Source organism: Gymnoscopelus braueri, assembly GCF_963280865.1.
Source record: "Gymnoscopelus braueri genome assembly, chromosome: 10".
NCBI classification, from domain to species: Eukaryota; Metazoa; Chordata; class Actinopteri; order Myctophiformes; family Myctophidae; genus Gymnoscopelus; species Gymnoscopelus braueri.
Genome location: NC_137611.1, coordinates 28743779 through 28763653, shown reverse-complemented (window position 1 = coordinate 28763653; position 19875 = coordinate 28743779). Strand labels below are relative to the sequence as shown.

The 19875-nt window shown below is 44.0% G+C and overlaps 1 protein-coding gene across 3 annotated transcripts in view; it reads left to right on the top strand.

The window, feature by feature from the left end:
* Window positions 1-19875, top strand: part of arhgap21b (Rho GTPase activating protein 21b) — a 51714-nt gene that overhangs the window by 16726 nt on the left and 15113 nt on the right. For 2 of the 3 annotated variants that reach the window (XM_080440999.1, XM_080440998.1), the window contains exons 3-9: window positions 1357-1542; window positions 1733-1754; window positions 6584-6676; window positions 7724-7802; window positions 7895-7949; window positions 13905-15474; window positions 19618-19767. In XM_080440999.1, coding sequence (XP_080297125.1) covers window positions 1357-1542; window positions 1733-1754; window positions 6584-6676; window positions 7724-7802; window positions 7895-7949; window positions 13905-15474; window positions 19618-19767 — 2155 coding nt within the window. Of the gene's footprint in view, window positions 1-1356; window positions 1543-1732; window positions 1755-6583; window positions 6677-7723; window positions 7803-7894; window positions 7950-12402; window positions 12504-13904; window positions 15475-19617; window positions 19768-19875 lie in introns of those variants that run through there. The other variant, XM_080441000.1, reaches the window with a different exon arrangement.

Genomic DNA, 19875 nt, shown 5'->3' with positions numbered 1-19875 from the left:
GGTACTGTGTTCTCTTTGGTCCAACAAAGACTTGTAAATATTTATTTCCCTATTATTTCAACATGTATTTGTTGTTTACAATGTAGCGTCAGTGTTAAACATCACTGATATTATTGTAATATTACACTATTACGTAATTTTCATCTTAATTAGTACAGAGTAGAGAGCTAGATGATGCACAAGCCTGTTTCAAACCTGCGACCCCACTATTAGATCTGTGCCTATGTGGTACATGCACTAACTATTTATTTGACGCCTCACTCTTTGCGATTTTCTGACATTTTACTCATCATCACCACCTACCCCCACCCCCCCAGACAGGATTTATGTGCACGCTCATCACATTCCTCTCATTGTGGGTGAAGCTCTAGGCTAAGAGGAGTGACAGGGAGGAGGAGTGTTTGGTTGATAGGGGTCAGGGAACACGTTTTTTCACCAGTATGGAAGTACAAGAGTCAAGACTGTTTGAACAGTTCCCTGAAAGTTGTACTGGACCAGGGAATATGAGACCGGGAGGTCTCATACACACGTTACCACAAAGGTGTGAGGCTATAAATTGTTAGTAAACAGGGACGTGGGTGTCAAAAGCCCTAAATCCTGCATTTGCGCCACACAAAAACAATTGTGGAAATGGGACACCATGAATTGACTGTTAACACCGGAGACATTTAATAAGGACCCCTTCTGGGGAGCAGGTCTTCCATTTCATAAAACCAACACGTTACTAATGTTGCTCTTCTTAACCCATTCAATCCAGGAAAAAAATGTGCAGATATACAAGCTCATAGTGCGGCACTGAGCGCGCTATCCCTGGAACCAAATATTTTGAGATGGGGGTCTCAAATACATATCATTTTGGGGGTCCTTGACATGAAAAAAGTTTGAGAACCACTGATATTATAGCAACATATGTTTTTTTTTTTTAAAGCAAAGATTTGAGTTAAAAAATCTTGGCTTTTAAAAACATATGTATACAAAGATTTGCACACATTTTCACGATTTCCCCCCCTAAAAAATAGCTGATCTACAAGCTCATAGCGCTGCACTTGGTGCCGTGCTATGAGCTTGTAGATCAGCTATTTTTGAATAGCCAAAGAAATCTTAGAATGACACGGATGCGTTCCCGGTCTTAATGGATTCATTCAATGAATTATCCTTTGTGAAATGTGCAACTCAAAGACAGGTACATGTTGTCAGTCGTGGTTCTTTTTTCTTTAAGCTCATTAGGTTTTCCGGAGTTCTCTTGACCGAACTTTCCGCCTTCTAACCCACTCGGTCAAGACCTGTACAGAGTTGGATATATTTTTTTATTAACACTCATGTCTCCCTTTTCCCCCTTCTCATTTATTTTTGTAGAATGATTCTGCAGAGTGGGGCGACCTGGCTGATCCCTCCGCGGTGTTGTACTCGGCAGATGAGGAGCCTTTCGCATGGCCGGGGCCTAAAACCGTCCGCCTGCGTCGCACCTCTCATGGCTTTGGCTTCACCCTGCGTCACTTCATCGTGTACCCTCCAGAGTCGGCCGTGCACGGGTCCTTTCCGGTAACCAGACTCATATCATATAGGTCTAATAAGGACGTGTGTCTGAACCCACCTGAATATTGTTTGCCTAACCACTTGCGATGATAACGCAGAGTCAACAAACATAATACATAAGTGTTAAATTCCTTGACTGTGTGGGCACTGAAGCAATTCAAGTCTCTCTCTCTCTCTCTCTCCTGTCTTTTTGCAGGAGGAAGATCACGGCCGCAGAGGTAAGCAGAATAATGAGGCTGTACCTCTTCATGTCTACCCTTCAGACTGTGCTGAGTCAGTACAGTGCCTCTCCCTCTCGTAATGAGTCTTAATCTATCTGCTCTCTGGCTTTTTTTTGTTTTTACTTCCTTATGTACAGGGAACAATATAGCCGCTGTGTGTGTGGCTGACCTTTTGTGAAGACATAAAAGGGTTTGGTTAGCACCACCTGTTGCTGTCCTGCATCCTTCACGTAGCTCCAATCTGTATTTGTTGCCGCTTTTCTCCCTCCCCAGAGTAAAGTTGTTAGAAATCTGTAGTTTCAACCCCTCCCCCACACACAAAACATTTTCCCAAGGTTTGCAGGTCTGCTATTTACTGGTGTGTATGTTTTGGATTTCTGTGTGCATGCATGCATGTTTGTTGCATGCTTGTTTGAGCCTGCCATTTAGTCATTTGATGCATTTCGGGTAATGGAGCCGCAGGTCAATTTCGGTAGGATCCAACTTTCTATCTGTGAGTCTGGAGCTTATCTCGCAAACTGATCAGGATGCAGCCAGTAGACCAAGTAAGAAATTCAAATCAAAATGTTCAAATCATTTTGGCGCTATAAAGTATCCAAGTCTAATATAAAAAGCGATTTCACTTTGTCCCATAGGAGCACCCCATATACAACAAATGATCTCAGGAGTCATGTGACAATAATCGTTAAACATCTTTTTGATATTCCTTACTGTTTGGCTGTAATTGTGCCAGGGGTTTATTATTATTTTATACAAAACGCCATAGATCATGAATGTAACATCCAATTAACCCCTTGCTAGCTACCACAGGTCCTGATGGCTGCAACCCATGATTTAAACTGCCCTCGGTAGCCCGCCCAGCCTGGCGGCCGGATATATATGCGCGGAGCGGAGCGCCCCTTTCTTGTTGGTCCTGTGACGACCCCTATGACATAGGCATGGTCTGTTTGATTGAGTTAACACTGCTATGGCCCATTCCATCCTAATGTGATCACAGTGTGGTGACCTCTCTTTGGCTTGTTTGTGTGCTTAACACTTTGTTTAGTCTGATCTGCCCTTTGTTGACCATGGGGGGTGGGGGGGGGGGGGGGGGGGGGTGTTGTTGTGTGCTGTCACTAACTCTTTCAATTGCAAGTAAATAATTATGAAAGAAAATGTACAGCAAAGAAACAGAAAGATTGCTGTACAGGAAAGAAGTGGTGTTAATGAAGTTAGTCTTCATGCTGGGAAAATAAATACATTTGCAGAAATAAAAACATAATTTGTCCAGCCAATGGAAAGGAAGCTCCCTAGATGAATGATATAAAACAGACCATGAGGCACACATGGTAGATGATGTGGTAAATGACTTTCATGTAGTGGGGGGGAAAAAACACATCTGCAGAGTTCACCGTTTCCTCTCTAGCTGTAGTGATTTATGATGGGCCTAAAAGGTGAAACTGCAGAAAATGGGGACTTTTTGGCCCAGCGAGCCAAGAATCCTGACGGTTGCATAATACTGGACAGAGGGACTCGATGGGCAGCTTGCCAGAGTTGTGAAAACACAACCTGAGATGATCCCTGCCCAAACTGGCCCGCCTCGGTGACAGCGCAGGAGTCAGGACTGACATAAATTATCTTATTGGATGAGGGCCCACAGCCCAGACAAAGCTCTTTTATCACAGCGCTTGGCTGAAGGATGGGATGGCTTGTGATTTGAAATGTGTTTGCCCGCCAGTAGTCATCTCGTAACTTTTTTTTACTGCATACATGTGTCTGATTTATACTTGGTTGCGTGCTGTGTCATGCTCTAAAAATGCGATGCATTGTAGATCTGTTATTTTTGGTGCCCGTCACTGGAGCACAAGTAAGTATAAATCGGGCTTTACGCCACAAACTGCCTTGGTACACGTTTGAAAATCACAGTTGTCGTCATATCTGTCAAACTTTCTGTGTGTGTGTGTGCATGCGATGTGTTCATGCTTTGTTATTAGCTCATGGCTATGGGCATTATGGTGAGTTTGCTGACACAAGGGAAATCCCTCAAAAACATGAAAGAAAGGGAATCCCTTTGTTTATGTTGTTGTTGTGCTGGTGGCCCATGTGTCACACGAATGGCTATGAGTGACTCACACCGTGCCATTCTTTTTCATAGACATTTTTACATGGTTGGTAAATGCTAGCCTGGCTAATGCAACTCTGGACTGAAACCACTGATCTGTACCACACAGTTGCCGTTAGCCAGACTAGATAAATACAACCTGGAGATGAGATTTCGTTTTTGAGCCGTAAATCACTGTAATATCACTGAAGTATTTGGCACATGTGACTGGGCGTAAACATTCAGCAAGTGTAGAGGAAGGCCTCAAATGAGTCACTTTGCCCAAGCCTGTCTCCCTCTGGTGGTTAATACAAAGGAAAAAGGTGAAATTTGCACAAGGGACACAAAGGGAGGGCCCTTTGTGTCGGGTATATTGTTTTCCTCCCAACTGCTCATCCTGTCCAGGAAATGGGCTAATGTTTAATGACATCCTATACCTTTGCTGTTATTGATTTAGTTGTAAGTAAAAGATTATTGGAACCCATCAAGAATTGTCATAAATGGAAACTATACACTGTATTTGGAAGACACATTTTTCTGTTAAGTATATACATCCAAATGGGATGACCTGACATTGTAATAGATGGTTTCAATGCTACAGTACACACTAAAAGCAGATGGTACATTTAATTGTTGACAGTAATTCATGATTATCTGGTTCCTGAAGCAGCATTGTATAAATGTACTTGTAATGCACTTTTGCAATGTGCCACCAGAGGGAGCACATATCAGTGCTATGGCTGTGTTCAGGTTGTGGGGGGATGAGGCTCCTGTTGCAGTATTACATAATATTAATCCCCAGGATATTATGTGTGTGCAATGCCATATGTAAAACTAGAGAACATGCAGGCATGTGTGTGTGCATTGAGGGTTACTGGCTGTTCGTGTTGCTACAAGATGGCTCTCATTGGTTAGCAAGTGATATTCAACCAGTAGCTACCTGTGTGTCCCCTTATTGCCCCATATCCCTGCAGGGGAAGACGGTCTTTCTCATGTGTTAACTCACCTACTTTGACATTTGCGTCTGAACAAAGGCCTTTTAGTTTTAACTCACTTTCACTGGTCATACCAGAGTTATTGGCGTTTATTTGATTATTGATTCATGATAGGGAGATGTTTTACTGATCTGGTACTGTACAAATCTTTTAACTTTTTTGTAATCTTGTTCCTCTGGTGGCTTAACCACTGTAATTTGGGCAGTACCATGCACAGTCACTAGCTGAATGTTAACTACTTGGAACGGATTTGAGCTTCACTGTTGCATTGTGCCCTAGGCTATTTCTCTGTTTTATAAGGAAAGAGTGGGAGTTGAGCAGCTGAGCACATGCCCACCCCACCTTCCCTTTACTCTCTTTCTCTCTTTCACTTTCTAACACCCCCCTAACCCCACCGGTCAACACGCACGCGTGCGCCCGCACACACACACCTGCACACTCACAACACACTTTCTCTCACTCTTTCTTCTGCAGCCATGTAGCTGCTAGGAGACAAGAGCAGCATGAGCAAACAGGTTTTCCTCTTTTCAGATGTATTCATTCACCTCCTTAAATCCACACAATCTCCCCTATTGGGAATTACCCCCCTCGCCAATTAATTATCATTTCCATTTAAAATGGTCGTTAAGTGGGCAGACAACATGGCATAGGCCAAAAAACAGTCTGTTCTGCTGTCATGATGCCGATTCACATGCCTCTGAATCTTGTGACAAACCTCTCTGTTTCTCTCTCGCTTTCATACAGAGCCAACAGCACCCCCCCCCCCAAAAAAAAAAGAAGAAATAGAAAAAAACCTGAGCAGATTAGCAGGAGACTAATAACAATGAATAGGCTTTCATGTTGCTGCTTTTTGACTGTTTCAGGTTTATACTCTTGCATGAGTGGAGGCGTTTTTAGATGGACTTAGGGCTAGACTATATGGCTACTAATGCATATGTACACATATATCTTGTGACAAACCTAGGACCCCAATGGAAACAAGACCGCAACAACTTTTTTGAACGGACCTTTTTAGACAAAGTATTATAAATGTAATTGTGCTGTTTATTTGTTTTGCCTAATAACATATTCAATCAATATACAGTGTGTGTGTATGTGTATATATATACACACACACCACATACATAGAAACTTATTTAATCTGGCATTCAATTAATGTACCGTTCTGCATTCAAGTGAAATTCTACTGTCCCATGCGAAAATTGTTTTGGAAATCATTCAGTTGAGTTCTTGAATATGGCCTTAATGTACACCTGATATAGTCCCATGGTGGAGTATCATAATCACAGAAACGGGAAGAAAGTCTACTCACTCTAAGGATCTTATCCAGGTGGCTGCTCAGTAAATAGCAATTTTGGCCATTCTGTTTATTACCTTACACAGCTGGTGTTATTTTGTATATATTTTTGTACTTGTTTTTAATGAATCTCACTAACTGTGTGGAAGCAAAGTTTTAACTAGAAAAATGTTAGGCCTATTTCTTACTGGCCCACTTTGGCTTTGGAAAATGAGTCATCACATAACTGTGAGAGATATAAAATACCCCCGGATGCTGTTTGAGACGGTGGTGTTTTTATGAATGCTCATGGGCACTGCTGTTCCAAGCCTAATAATTTCCAAGCATGAATCAAAATCCCCATACGATACAATATCAATGGGAGGATATCTATCGGTTATTCAATAGTGTTTTTTCTGTGTGTTCATATTGATAGCTAATGCCAGCTAACTGATGGCTATGGTTCTGTTGTCAGGGCGACAGCGGAATAGGCTAGAGCCCATGGACACCATCTTTGTGAAGCAAGTGAAGGAAGGTGGCCCTGCCCACGGAGCTGGACTCTGCACAGGTAATGAACTTCATCAATCTCCAACCACAGCTTACTGGAGCGCAACGGTCCTGTGAACTGGGAGCTCATCTACTGTATTTGCAGCATGTTCTCTGGTCTTTCACCCTCTAGATAGTGTACATAATGGCATACTAATGGGTTGGAGGTGGGGGTCTTATTTGGTTGTGGAACAGAACATTAGCAAGGAGGTTGTTGCTTCAGGTAATCCTCGGTGTGCAGTGCACTAGGGCTGCAACTACTGCATCGATTATTTTCGAATCGAATCATGGAGAAAAGAGAGTTTTCATTTTTGTATATATATATATACATATATATGTATATATATAAATATATATATATACACACACACACAAAATAAAAATAAAAACCTGATTAAGCACTTAAAGGAGTAGTTACACAGTATCAATTACACACCCCATGAGCCTTGAATTCATGGAGGTTTTTTTTGTTTTTGTCGCATTCCTGAGCCAATAATTTGATGACCGGGTCATGGGTCAATAGGAGACTCAGTAGGAGACTCTTTGAGTCTCGGAGACTCGGCCGGTCATCAAATTATTGGCTTAGGAATGCGACAAAAACAAAACAATCGTGTGTAATTGATAGAAAATAAGTCATTTGTTGGGTGAACTACTCCTTTAAGCACTATTTTATACTTTGTTGCACAAAGTCATGCAAAAATAGCTCACAGCATGTCGTGAGCTTGTAGATCAGCTATTATTATTATTTTTAAACATATTTGTTGAAGTGTTTTGAAAATCTTCTCCTATAATGGCATACCCAAAATACGGATAGATTATTAATAGATTCATTTATTAAATTATAGATTGTCGATGATTTTTCATAATCGATTAAATGGATTTGTTCAATTAACTGTTGCACCCTTTGTGATAGCTGTCCCAGTGATTTGATTTGATTAATTGATGCAACCCCACCTGTTTTATTGTAAATAAATACACTGTACATCTGGTGACTTTCCCTTGGTTGGCTGTTTAGTCTACTTGACTCATTTTGACCCTACATTTCTTTTTAATGTTTTGCTGCTCACAGGAGACCGGCTAGTGAAGGTGAACGGATTGAGCATCATTGGCAAAACCTATTCTGAGGTTATCGCCTTGATCCAAGAGAGGTGAGAATTCATGGGAATTCTTCTCCGTAATTTCTGGCCCATTGCTATAATTCAAAAATAATAATACATGGAGCATTTCTGTTCCCTTACAGCGATGCCGTTCTTGAGCTCTGTGTGATGCCAAAAGATGAGGACATACTGCAGTTGGTAAGTCCTCAAGTTTTTCTCTCTCCCTGTTTTGCACACTTTGAAACAAGCTATGCTCTGTTTTTTTTTCCTCGACGTCCGTAAGTTTGGCCTCTGTGCATGTGATCGTGTCCCGGAGAGTTGTTCTAGTTTCCCTTTTTGAAGGGCTTGCTGTTGGGACGGCGATGGTGAGTGTCGGGGAAGTGGCGCCGTCCCATCAGAGCACTGTATCTGGGCCTGCTAACCAGGCCAGAACAGCCTGTCCTCCAGGATGCTGCTTCTCATACTCCTGCAGAGATGACCTCATTGGAGGGGTTGAGCAGGCACTTTCCAAAATACACACGGAGTCTGTCTACTATGTGTGCTGATGCTGAGCAACACTTATTTTTTCTTTCTTTGTCGAGTACTACTAAGAAGACCTACTGTGGATAGGCTGCATTAACCCATTGAGACCTGAAGCCGATTCTACTAAATCTCAACAGTATTCTGAAAAACGTATGTTTCTACATCAGTGGTGCTCAATCTTTTTCATGTCAAGGACCCCCAAAATTATATGTATTTGGCCGCGGACCCCCATCAAAATATCTTGTTCCAGGGACCGCCAGAAGCAAAGATTTGAGTTAAAAAAATGTGCTTAAAAAATATATATATTCAAAGATTTGCGCACATTTTCACGATTTTTCAAAAATAGCAGATCTACAAGCTCGTAGCGCGGCACTCGGTGCCGCGCTATGAGCTTTTATATCTGCTATTTTTGAATAGCCCAAAGTGTAAAATAATGCTTTTTAGCTCAAATCAAAAAATTACACAGTTCCAGGTCTTAATGGGTTAATCAGCTGAGGTCTAGAATGGAGACGTAGGATGTACTTCTGCTTCATTGTCCTGGTTGTTTTTCTCTAGTACCTTGATGCAATATGGATCACCATCAGACGCACTTCAGTTCACCCGAGAGGCTCACAGGTCCGTTACTGAAGGCAGTCGCCCACATGAGCCAGCAGATTTGAAGCGTCTCAAATTATATTTATTGAATTGTCTGGATGAAGCTGCATTAGGCCTCCTCAGTTGCACACTTTTTAGTCCTTTCTTTGTCCATTTCTCAAATACCAAGATAAAATATGCAGCCTGCATGACATAAATATGTATTTTACTATCTGAAACGGATGTCTTAAAGCAAAATATTTCTGCAAAATATAGGTGGTACTCTGTAGCCTGATTTATCGCATTTATCTCATACTAGAGGTTCGGGGCCGCTATGTGGACCTCACACCTACGTCGCACCGTAGATCCGACCGATATGCCCTCAACACATTCCCCCCCACCTGCTCCATTCACTTTCTGGTTAATTTATTTGGGAAATAACCTGTATTTCGGCACCTGTGTTTTACTATGTATTTTTGGCAAAATATACATAACAGCGGATAACAAGCGAACGGGAGGTCGCGGTGACATTTTTTTTTTTTGCGGAAGCACAGTGAAACCCTCCGTGATTAGCAACCGTCAGGGGATCGATCATTTTGGAGCTAAATATTCTGTGACTACTTAAAATGGTTAGAAAAATCGAAGAAGATAAAAAAGAAACTGATGCATAGTACCTGGCAGTGAATGTGTTAATATATGGAGATCTCTGTATCAGACCCTTTTATGCCCATATATGGAGTGCCCTGATGTCATCAGTATGTGCCCATATATGGAGCTGACTGATTTGTTTGTGCCTGATGCCATGGTGATAGATTGGAGGTTAGACGACACACTCCATAATTTGGACGTAGCTACATTGGGAACTCCTTATATGGTTATGGTTGAGTCATGGTGACATGAGCGTGATAACGTGGTCCGCTCGCCCGCCCACCGACCGGTCCTCCCATTAGCCAATTTGAATATAGGATGCTGAGCATGTATCCAGATGTTACCATTTTCATTCAGGCCGCTGTGACTGCCTGTGACAAAGCACACAACCAACATGGGTCCCTGCGATGGGTCAGAATGGAGGTTAGACTCACCATGGGGCTAAATGCTGCCTAAATGTGTGTCAGTTATAAATAGTACTGCTAGAACTTTGGTCACAGGGAGGACTGAACACTGAGAGGTTTATCTTGTGCTTGCTTCAATTTTAAATTAGCTGAAGCTGACATGCAGATGGAATATGTAAGATGTTGTTTTCAGTCCACTGATTCAAAAAGCAAAGCACTGTTTTTCTTTTATTCAGCTCGCTTTTTAGATTTTGCGATTTCAAATTCGATTAGAGAACAATGAAATAGGTTTATTTTTTAAGTATTGATGTCAGTTGCGTTAGATACAGTGAGTAAAGCATGATATATTTCCTATGAGTAGATATATGCACTGCAATGTTAAAGGTAGGGTAACTGATTTTCTTTGGTTAAAATAAGTGTTAAATAGCTCTATATTATGAGAGTACTCATTGCTATAGAGTGTTTGTTCAGTAAAAGGAGTCTCCTTGTCTCTCTAGCTCTTTATAAAACAGAAAATCCATTTTCGTTTCAGTTTCATTTCCAATTTTATCCAATCAGGATAGAGAACTCAATCAGGATATAGATTAAACAAGTGAAATTGGAAGTGATGACACTAAGAAATGAGCAGGCAAAATTTGAACTGGAACACTATAAAAATGAAGCTTAAAAATTGGTACTTTATCCTGATTGGCTGAGATTTTGACACCTACCGGAAAATGTATTTTCTGTTTATTAAAGAGCTGGAGAGACGGGGAGACTCCTGTTACTGAACAAACACTCTATAGCAATGATTACTATCAGAATATAGTGCTTTAACCTTTTAACAAAATACTTTTTGTTTTAACCCAAAAAATATCACTTACCCTACCTTTTTAATTTGGATAAACTGGCCTAATCGGGAATTGCAAGTCAGGAACAATGCAAGTCGGGAATACACGGCCCGCCTGTTGTGTAATACTCCTGTTATCTGATATACTCGTGCCTGTTTTCAGCTCAGCCTTCATCGCGTTTTGCATCGCACCACCGCTTGCATTTGCTTCCTTCACCCATGACCACAAAAACCCATCCCTAACCGTAGAGTGAGTGCTCTGTCAGTATGCTGAAGGATCCCGTCCCAAGGGCTTTCCATTATCTGACAGCCTGTTTATAATGAATAATATTATGATGGACTCGAGCTATTTACTTATCAAAGAAACTGTTCCTTGTGGACCGTTTTAAAGCCACAGTGAATCCCTTATAAGTGACTTGTTAATCATTTAAGAGCATGTTAAGCATGCCATTTGGGTGAAAGATACTTGCCTGGAAAGATAAATCAATACACTATGTCAAGTAATTATTATCAATCTCCTTTCTCCTTCATTCACCCAATATTTTGGACATCATTCATTAAAGGACAAAGGCTGTAATCTCAGTATTTCATCTACAGATACATGACATGCTTCAAGTCATTTGATATCGGATCCAAGTTCTAATTTAGGAAGAAATCAAAACCTGTAAGCATCCATCTCTCCTTCTTTTCTCTCACCCAGCTCCCCCCCCCACCTTTTCTCTGACGTCCTATTGGTTGTCACTCTCCGCCCCCATCCCCCTTTAGTTCTCTCTCTATCTCTCCCGCCCCCTGATTCCAAAGCTAGCTGTGTGTTACACATCTGTTGCGCTAGCAGCTACTGGTCCGAAGTGCTAGCGGTAAAGTGTCAGTAAAGGGGCAATCCGCCACCCCAAAACAAAAAGACAACCGATATGGACAGGGTCTGTCTGTCAGAACAGAAGGATTTATCAGAAGCACTAGCACGGTGACATTACCCTGTAGGGGAGGAGGGAGCACACACGCTGCCTGGAAACGGGCAGCAGTTGCTTAGCAAAGAGAGAGTGAACACTTTGGGAGGAGACTGGAGAGAAACCTATAGGGAAGAGGGGGGGGGAAAACCACAGAGGAAATACTTGGGAAAAGACGAAGGGAATGGCGTGAAGGAATAGGACAGAACCAGCTGTAGGCAGCTGACGGTCCCTGTTTTGAACAGGTTGATGCTGCGAGAGAGCGAGAGGAAGAAGTGGGAGTGGGAGGGGAAAGGAAGGGTGGGGGCTGTATCATCTGAGCTGAATGTATAATCAGGCAGCTGCTGCCTCCGTCATGTGAGCGGTAGCAGAGCGAGAGAGGGGAGACGGAGACCGGCGGCAGCTTGTTCACTGAGCGTAGTATTCTGGCTGCAGATGGGTAGCGCAGAGAGATGGAGACTTGACAGCACCACAGGAGGCAGGGTTCTGCTCCTGCCATCGCACCCAGGACAGACTGGCACAAGCAGGTGGCACCGCTAACGTGGCAACCCCTGTCCTCCTCCTCCTCCTTCAGCATCCCTCCATACTGCTGCTGCAGCTCTGGGTATATTTTTAGCGCGGCGAAGCCCTGGCATCGTTTTGCCCGTTTCACACTTTGACTCTCCTCAGTCAATCTCTTGTTCTATTTTTTTCCTCTTTTCGTTTACAATGTGTGTGTTTTGTTCTGCTAGTGTCTTCCTTCTCCTCTGCCCTCTCTCCCTTGGTCTCTTACTGCTCTCGTTTTCACCTGCTGTAACGGTAGCCTTTTTCTCTGGAAGCCACTGATCTGGTAAGCAAGCAGCTGGCTTGACAGCCTCTTGGTGTTGACATGTTGTGCTTGCCGTCTCATCACACATCTCGTCATGCATGTTGCAGTCGTGTTTCTTTCATGATGTAGTCTACTGTTCTTAACATCAGGCCTCGGCTCGCTAGAGGCTCCAGTCCAACCTAGCGTTTCTCCTGTCATCCAGCTATGTGCTAGGGTTTGTGATCTGTATAGCTTTTGGCAGTGGCTAATGCACTGTGCCTGCAGTACGGTACCCGTTTGATTAGGCAACCAAGCTGGCATCCAGCTGGCATCTCTGTAGAGCCTCGCCCCATCTTCAATCGCCATGCCAGATTTCATTATCATGATAAAGGCCAGTGACCTCTGAACTCTCTACCGGCACACTCGTGCTTACAAAGGGAGGGACAGAGACTGGCAGTGAATGCAGTGGCATGCATAAGGCTTTATGTAAGGTTGTGCAATTCTCCAGGTAGTGGGGTTAAAGTCCACTTACGTTGACATGTCTCCTTTTATGTTCTGTGTTTCAAGGCAAGTGGGAAAATGGACTGCTGTTGGTTTGAGGCTAACCAACTTTTAGTCTGGTACTGAATGTACATTATTCTAATCTAATTGAAAGGGTTTACTCGTGCTGAAATAGAATAGACAGTTACACCCCCTAGAAGATGATCAGAGGTTAGATTTAGTACAGAGGTGGGCATCCTCATCTGTCTTGTCCATCTGAGATCATGGACTCTCAGTATGAAGGTGGGTAAACAAAACATTGGCTGCCGGGTGTTGCATGTGATCACGACCGCTGTGTGTGTGTGTGTGTGTGTGTGTGTGTGTGGTGGGCCAAACTTAGTCTTTTGATTAGCTTTTCCATTATGCGGCTGATGTTGGCTGATGCATCTTTATCATGGAATAAATCTAGGACTCAGAACACCTCACGTCTTTGCTAAATGTATTACAATGTAAGACGTTTGCGCGTCTTACATTGTGTGCAGTTGTTCATTACATGCATGGAGGAAATATTTCTCTTCCTATTGCAAATCCCATTTCTGGTTCACACATAAAGCTAGTGGTTCCACCAGAGTTTATTTGAAGCACCATCAGGCCAGTCTGCTGGAGTATTTTCCTCTTTATCGTCAGTAGGTGGTGTGTGCACTGTGTGCTGGCATGGCACAGTGAACATTACCACGAGAACTCTCTAAATAAGGAGCAGATGAACACTACTGAACTGCTACACGCCTCCGCGCTCTCAAACTGCAACATGTGCAGCCCACTCACATGCACACACAGTAGCTTTTATAATGTGATGCTTGAGTTATTTTGTATCTTGTAGCACAGTGCTGAATGTTACACTTTCTTGTAAATAGAATATAATATTGTAACTATTCTGACATTGTGTTCTCTCTCTCTCCCCAGGCCTACTCCCAGGATGCCTATATACGTAGTCAAAGTGCCTACAGTGGAAACGCCTGCCACATCCCCAATCCACCCCCTATATGTTACCCCAGAGTAGATTGTAAGCCTCCGGGCATGGCCCAGGCCACAGACTCAGCCTCCCCAGCGGGGCAGGTGGGTCGGGGACCTGCTGTGCCTCCTGACCTTGGGTACCGCAAGGAGATCACGGTTCCCCCTTCCCCGCCGCCTCCCCAGTCATACCCAAAGAGCCAGACCGCAGTGTGCATGCGTAATGACAGCGTAAGGACTGTGCTGGTCCCTCCTGAAACCGCCCATATGGTCCGCATGGCTCCAGCACACCGGATAGATTACATGGACCCTGTCTTTGTCAGGGGCAGGCCTGGGTCGGTAGCTCAATACCCTGTGCCACGGAAAATTGACGTCTACCCTGCGGGGGCAGGGATGGCTCCTTATGGTGCTCTGCCAGCTCACTACCCAGCCAACCACCAGAACATTGACTGGCGGACGTACCAAACCTACAGGGAGTACATTGACAACAAAGGTATTCATTCCCATGCCAGCCGAACTATCCAAGAGAGGCTGGATAGCCTCCGGTCTGCTGGTCAGAACACCTTCAGCACTAACCAGCACATTCCCAGGGGAGGCTGGGGCCCCCAGGAAATCCGACGCAGGAGCACTTCCCATGACCGCTCCTACCACGGACCCCCGCCCCACTTCCAAATCCCTCCGCGCAGCGCCTCACAGGACCGCATGAGCGGGGCAGAGAGGGTGGCCCAAAGTAGGAACTGGCCCCCTCGCAGTGTGTCTCAAGATGCTCTTACGCACAAAGCCAGAGCGCGCTCCACTGACTATGTTGACCCTGCAGAGCTGGTACGGCCCATAGACAGGAGAGGAGGGTACAGCAGGTTGGAACAAGGTACTAGACCTAGCAGGCAGGCTATGCCTAGACAGGCCATGCTCTACAGGCCCTCTGCTGCGTATGGCAACAACATGAGAGGGCCTCCCAACCCCGTTCTCTACCCTAAAGGACCAGAGTCTCTCCAGACCCGCTCCTCGCCCATGCTCTCGGACAGATCCTCTCATTTGGGGAAGAGCTCTAGTGTTGACCCTTCCCTTGCAGACCAAAGAGCTGTTGTCAAAAGTCATCACAAAGGCTACACTAAGCAGCAGAGCCAGAGCAGAGTGCGGCCAGAGACCCTGCTGCCCCCTGAGCCAGGCAGAGAGGGGGTGGCAGTAGGACACCGCTCCTGCTCTGCTTCCCAACTGAGACCTCAGAGGCCCGGCATCCTCAAACCCCCTCCTCCAGACCCCCAGAACCAGGTGAACGGACGGAGTCCCACAGAGGGCGGAGTGGTCATGAGAGAGAAGCCTCCTTCGGGAAAGAACCCCAGCCCGCTCCGCCATCCATCCTACATCCTGGCAGTGAACGACGATGGGCCAGACTCATCCGTGGCGTGCTGGCTGCCCAACGACACACGGCGAGAGATGCACATGCGGCGTATTGGCGAGCAGCGGCAGACCTCCTGCTCCAGCAACTTGGACGAGTCTCTGGACTCCATTCCTTTCATCGGTAAGAGAACGAGCAAGGTGCAAAGACCTGCCGTGGCTGAGTCACCATGGCAAACGGCAGCTGTAGCACATGGCAGACAGTCAAGAGTGGCTGGCCAGGTGAAGTTCAGTCAGTCAGTCAGTCAAACAGATCTGAAAGTTATTAGTTTTAGCTGTTAAATTAAGTAATAAATACGGTGCTGGGTGGACTTTTACATCTAAATCAATCTGGGTTGATGGCAGTAAGGAGCTTTAGTGACAGGCAGAGAGCTTTTGGTCTGTTTGGCTTGGCCATGTTGAAGCGAGGGAGTCTGATGGTCATATGCCAAATTTCCTGCTATGTTTTTCTGTCAGTTTCTTTAATTTTTTCAGAACTCACTCACCAGTAGTTCCATAATGTAATTGTCTCTGCTGGGGATGAATGTTATCCTCACAGCGACTGCTTTTTGATCTTGACTTAAGATTTCTTGTTTGATGTGTGTCTTTCGGAAACCAATTTTTATTTTGGTATGCACACCTTTAGGGTACTTTCCTGCCATGTCACCATTCACCTCAACTACATTTTAGGAAATATGTGTCTAAATATTAATACACTCGCAGATTTTGAGTCAAAGTATAAAAGGATGAAACTTATTTTTTCACCTCGAGTGCTGAAGAAGCAGTTTTCTCAACATGTTAGCATTTTAAGAATAGCTCAGTAGATTTTGCTGAGGGTGCTGGAATAACACAAATAGTAAGCTTTTGGTGTAGTGCAAAACATTTTGCTTAACAGAAGATTATGTGACCTTAAGTTGTCAGTTGCAGGATGTACTTTTATTCATGCCGCTCAATGTTTTTTCTTCATAATTAAATTGAATTACGAGTGCAGGGCCAATTAAAAGGCACACTTTGCTGATTTTCAGCCTTAGATTCATGTATTAGTTATATTAAATTAATGGCATATATATTGTGTCTAAAACACTTACCAATGTTCACTGTATCATTGTAGTGAGCTATAGCAGCCTATGTTACAGAAGAACAATGATTTCTCCTTTAATATTGTATACAATGAGGATTTTATTACTTAAAATCAATGCAGTGACCAACAGTAATGATTACATATCCACAAAAAAAGTGGCAAAGCTCTGCTTTAAGGCTAATTCTAAGTTACCAGACACCAGTAAATAAGTAGGCCCAAAGTAACATTAAGTCTCAAGAAGGTAGCTTGTCCCTGATGGCTGATCTACTTCCTCTTTTTTGGAAGGACATAGAGTTACATTGTGCGCTTTGCAGGTAGATCACATTTAGGAACTGGGGCACAGACAGCAACTGCACTGTAGGACTATAGTTAGGCGCCCCCAAGGGAAAAGAACTTGCTTTCAATGTGTTTTTTGCAAGGTAACTGCACCATTCCTTAGCTATTAAACAAATTAAAGTAAGTAATTTGAGTAAATGTTGTGCATTGTATAAGATATTCCATGTGCCATTAACAACTTTAACACTGGTGTTCCTATTGAAAATTCACCCCAAATTGTAGATCTACAAGACTGTAGATCAGCTATTGTCCAGAAAAAGAAACAAAGATGAAGTTAAAACATTTAGCAATTGTTTGAAAAGTTTAGAAAATTGGGATTTCACCTCTTGTTTTCTTGTGCTTGTCAGTTTTGGCCAGTGCTGGTGTGAGTGAACTCGAGGATTATTTAAGCTGAAGCTTGTCAGCGGACATTTTCTAACCGGAATATGCTCCACTGACATCAGCCAGTGAACATCTACTTCAAATTTATGCTTTATGCTGGTTTCGATGCTCAGCGTCAGTGAACTGTGAAGCGGTGTTGTATTCCAGATTTATTCTGGAATACAGAATACAACCAGATTGTAAGCCGAAGGCGTGGCCAAGACTGTTTTGCCTGTCCGTCCGTCCGTCTGTCTGTCTGTGAACAGCTAATCTCCAGCACCGTTGACCCAATCGACGTGAAATTGTGCACACACACTCCCTGGCATGCCAGAGCAAAACCTCTGCCCTGCATTTATCAGCCTCATGGTGGCGCTATTATAGGCCAATTCACATTATCACCTATAACTGGACCTATGCGTGAAACTTTGCACGCACACTTCCTAGAGGCCAAGGAAATACCTCTGCCCTGCATTTTTCACATCAGCCTTTTATAGCGCTTCCAGGAGGCCGATTTTTGCTAAACGCATTTATGGATATTACTCCTACAGATTTTGTCCAAACATCACGCAAATCGGTACACATTATCTCTATAGACATGTGATCAAGACGGATCTAACCGATTCTTCATAGTCCATCCTGACTGTCTAAGATTGCCATCTTAAGTTTGCAGGAGTGGCTTGTTTTGAATAAAATGCCTCCAATCCGATTGCCGTGAAACGTTGCACGCATATCCCACAAATCAACATATTGTGTCTGTGCAATCACTTCATCAACATTAATCCCTCAACTTCTACAGAATTCCGAACATTGCTAGCCCACAATAACCTACCCGACCTGGCGGAGACCTGTGCTCCGAAGAGCACTTTTTCTAGTATTCAATTTCTGTTTGAAAGGCTGTACATTGTCCTTATTTGCGCGGCACCTTTACTAACTGTCTGCCACACCTGTCATGGTCCGTGTAAAGCCAAATTTATGCATCTGTGATACAATGGTGTCGCGTGCCGAAAATAGCAGATCTACCAGCTCGCAACGCCGTCATACGAATAAGTATAAATCAGGCTTAACTGGGGCTGCTGAGAAGACCCGGCAGGCCAGGTGCGCACAAAGCAAGCAGTGACAGTGATGATGCCGCAACACCACCATTCTGGGCCTGGTGCCCGGACCTACGAGAACAGAGCCCTGATTGACCAAGCCTTCATCAATGACCCATTTGAAAGGCCACTGGTCCTGTCCCTCATCATGTGAGGTCAGCCTGCCTTCTCATGTCCTCGAACGGCAGCGTTGAGTATTAAGTGTTTTTTTTTAGAGTAGGGTATAGGCGTAGATGCGGACACACTGCTACCTTTTTGGGGGGGATTTCAAAGCTAATTATTTTCAAACGATTCTGCAGCGTATCTGGAGTATTGCCACGGCTCCCTTCATGAAATGTAGCGTAAAACTTCAGATCATCTGACCTCATGGCTACACCGTCTCATTTCAACTGTCTTGGGAGGTTGTTAATAAGAAATACTTCAGAGGACTCATTTTATAATGTGGATGTAATTAGTGGAACCTCTTCACACAAGGTTTATGTAAGAGTGGTTTTACACTCATCAGCAGAATGTTGGAATTTGGCGGGGTAGATAGAATGAGCATGTTGCCTGTTTTGTCGTGAACCTGCGACGAGCAAGTGAGTCTGGATGCCTGGGGCATGGGACAGTACCCCTGGGTCTGGCTGGACAGGGTGTTGTGGTGCAGGGCTTGCCAGGAGTGTGAACGTCTATACCTACAGTTGGAGGAACCTGGTATGTTGTGTTTTGGTGTGCTTAACATGCAGCAAAAGTGCACTGTAAGCCAATAAACATTGTTTGCACATGGGATTTACAGGATAGAGTTTAATTGATCTGTGGTACTTGGAAAGGCTCGGATGGAAGATTAAAGTTTTTGAACTTGTTACTTTTGAATAATCCCCCACAGCAGTGGGTGTGATCTGCATTCAGTAGCCTATTAGGCCTTCACTGGGTAATGCCTCACACCTCTTTGCCCCATTTGAGAATTGGGCACAGACTGGAAGTAGGGCAGTCACTTTTAAATTTAGCACCAGAAGCCCCATGGCTGCAGAGAGCAGCTTTGTACGGCGCTTTTTCAGTTCTGTAGTGTCATGAGTGGGCGGTACTGAAGAGTTCAGAACTTTGTCTTCTCTCAAAAATAGAAATCCCACTTTTCGATAATATCTATAATCTTTCTCAGCCGTGTTGTTGGTGCAGAGTCCTGCAAACCGTAGAGGGCGTCTACTTATACTACTTATACTACTGACCCCGCACAGACACAAATATTTTTCAAAATGCTGCAGCTAACTCAGACCCAGACTTTTGATGACGATGCGCAAATCAAAGGTGTTAGAGCAGCTTTTATTTCTCAGTAACGTGGCGTGTGTAGTTGAGCGACTGTGATCCAGAGGTAGGGTAGTGGTGATTCAGCTATAATTGTCTGTGATAAAAGTCATGTACTAACGTTGCTGTGTGATTGCAGATGAGCCGGCAAGCCCAAGTGTTGACCGCGAGGCCACCTCCATCCCAGCTTCCGCTGTGATATCTGTCGCTCCGGCCACTAGTGCAGTTCCCCCCAGCCCGACCTCCTCACCATGCCATGTCATTCGGCGTCAGCTGTCACATGATCAAGGTAAGGGGAACATGTGGAAATGTTACTGTGGAACCTCAAGCATGTAAATCCCTATTGAAAGGAAATTATATTTGGAAATAAAATAAATATGCAGTTTGTTTAAATGCC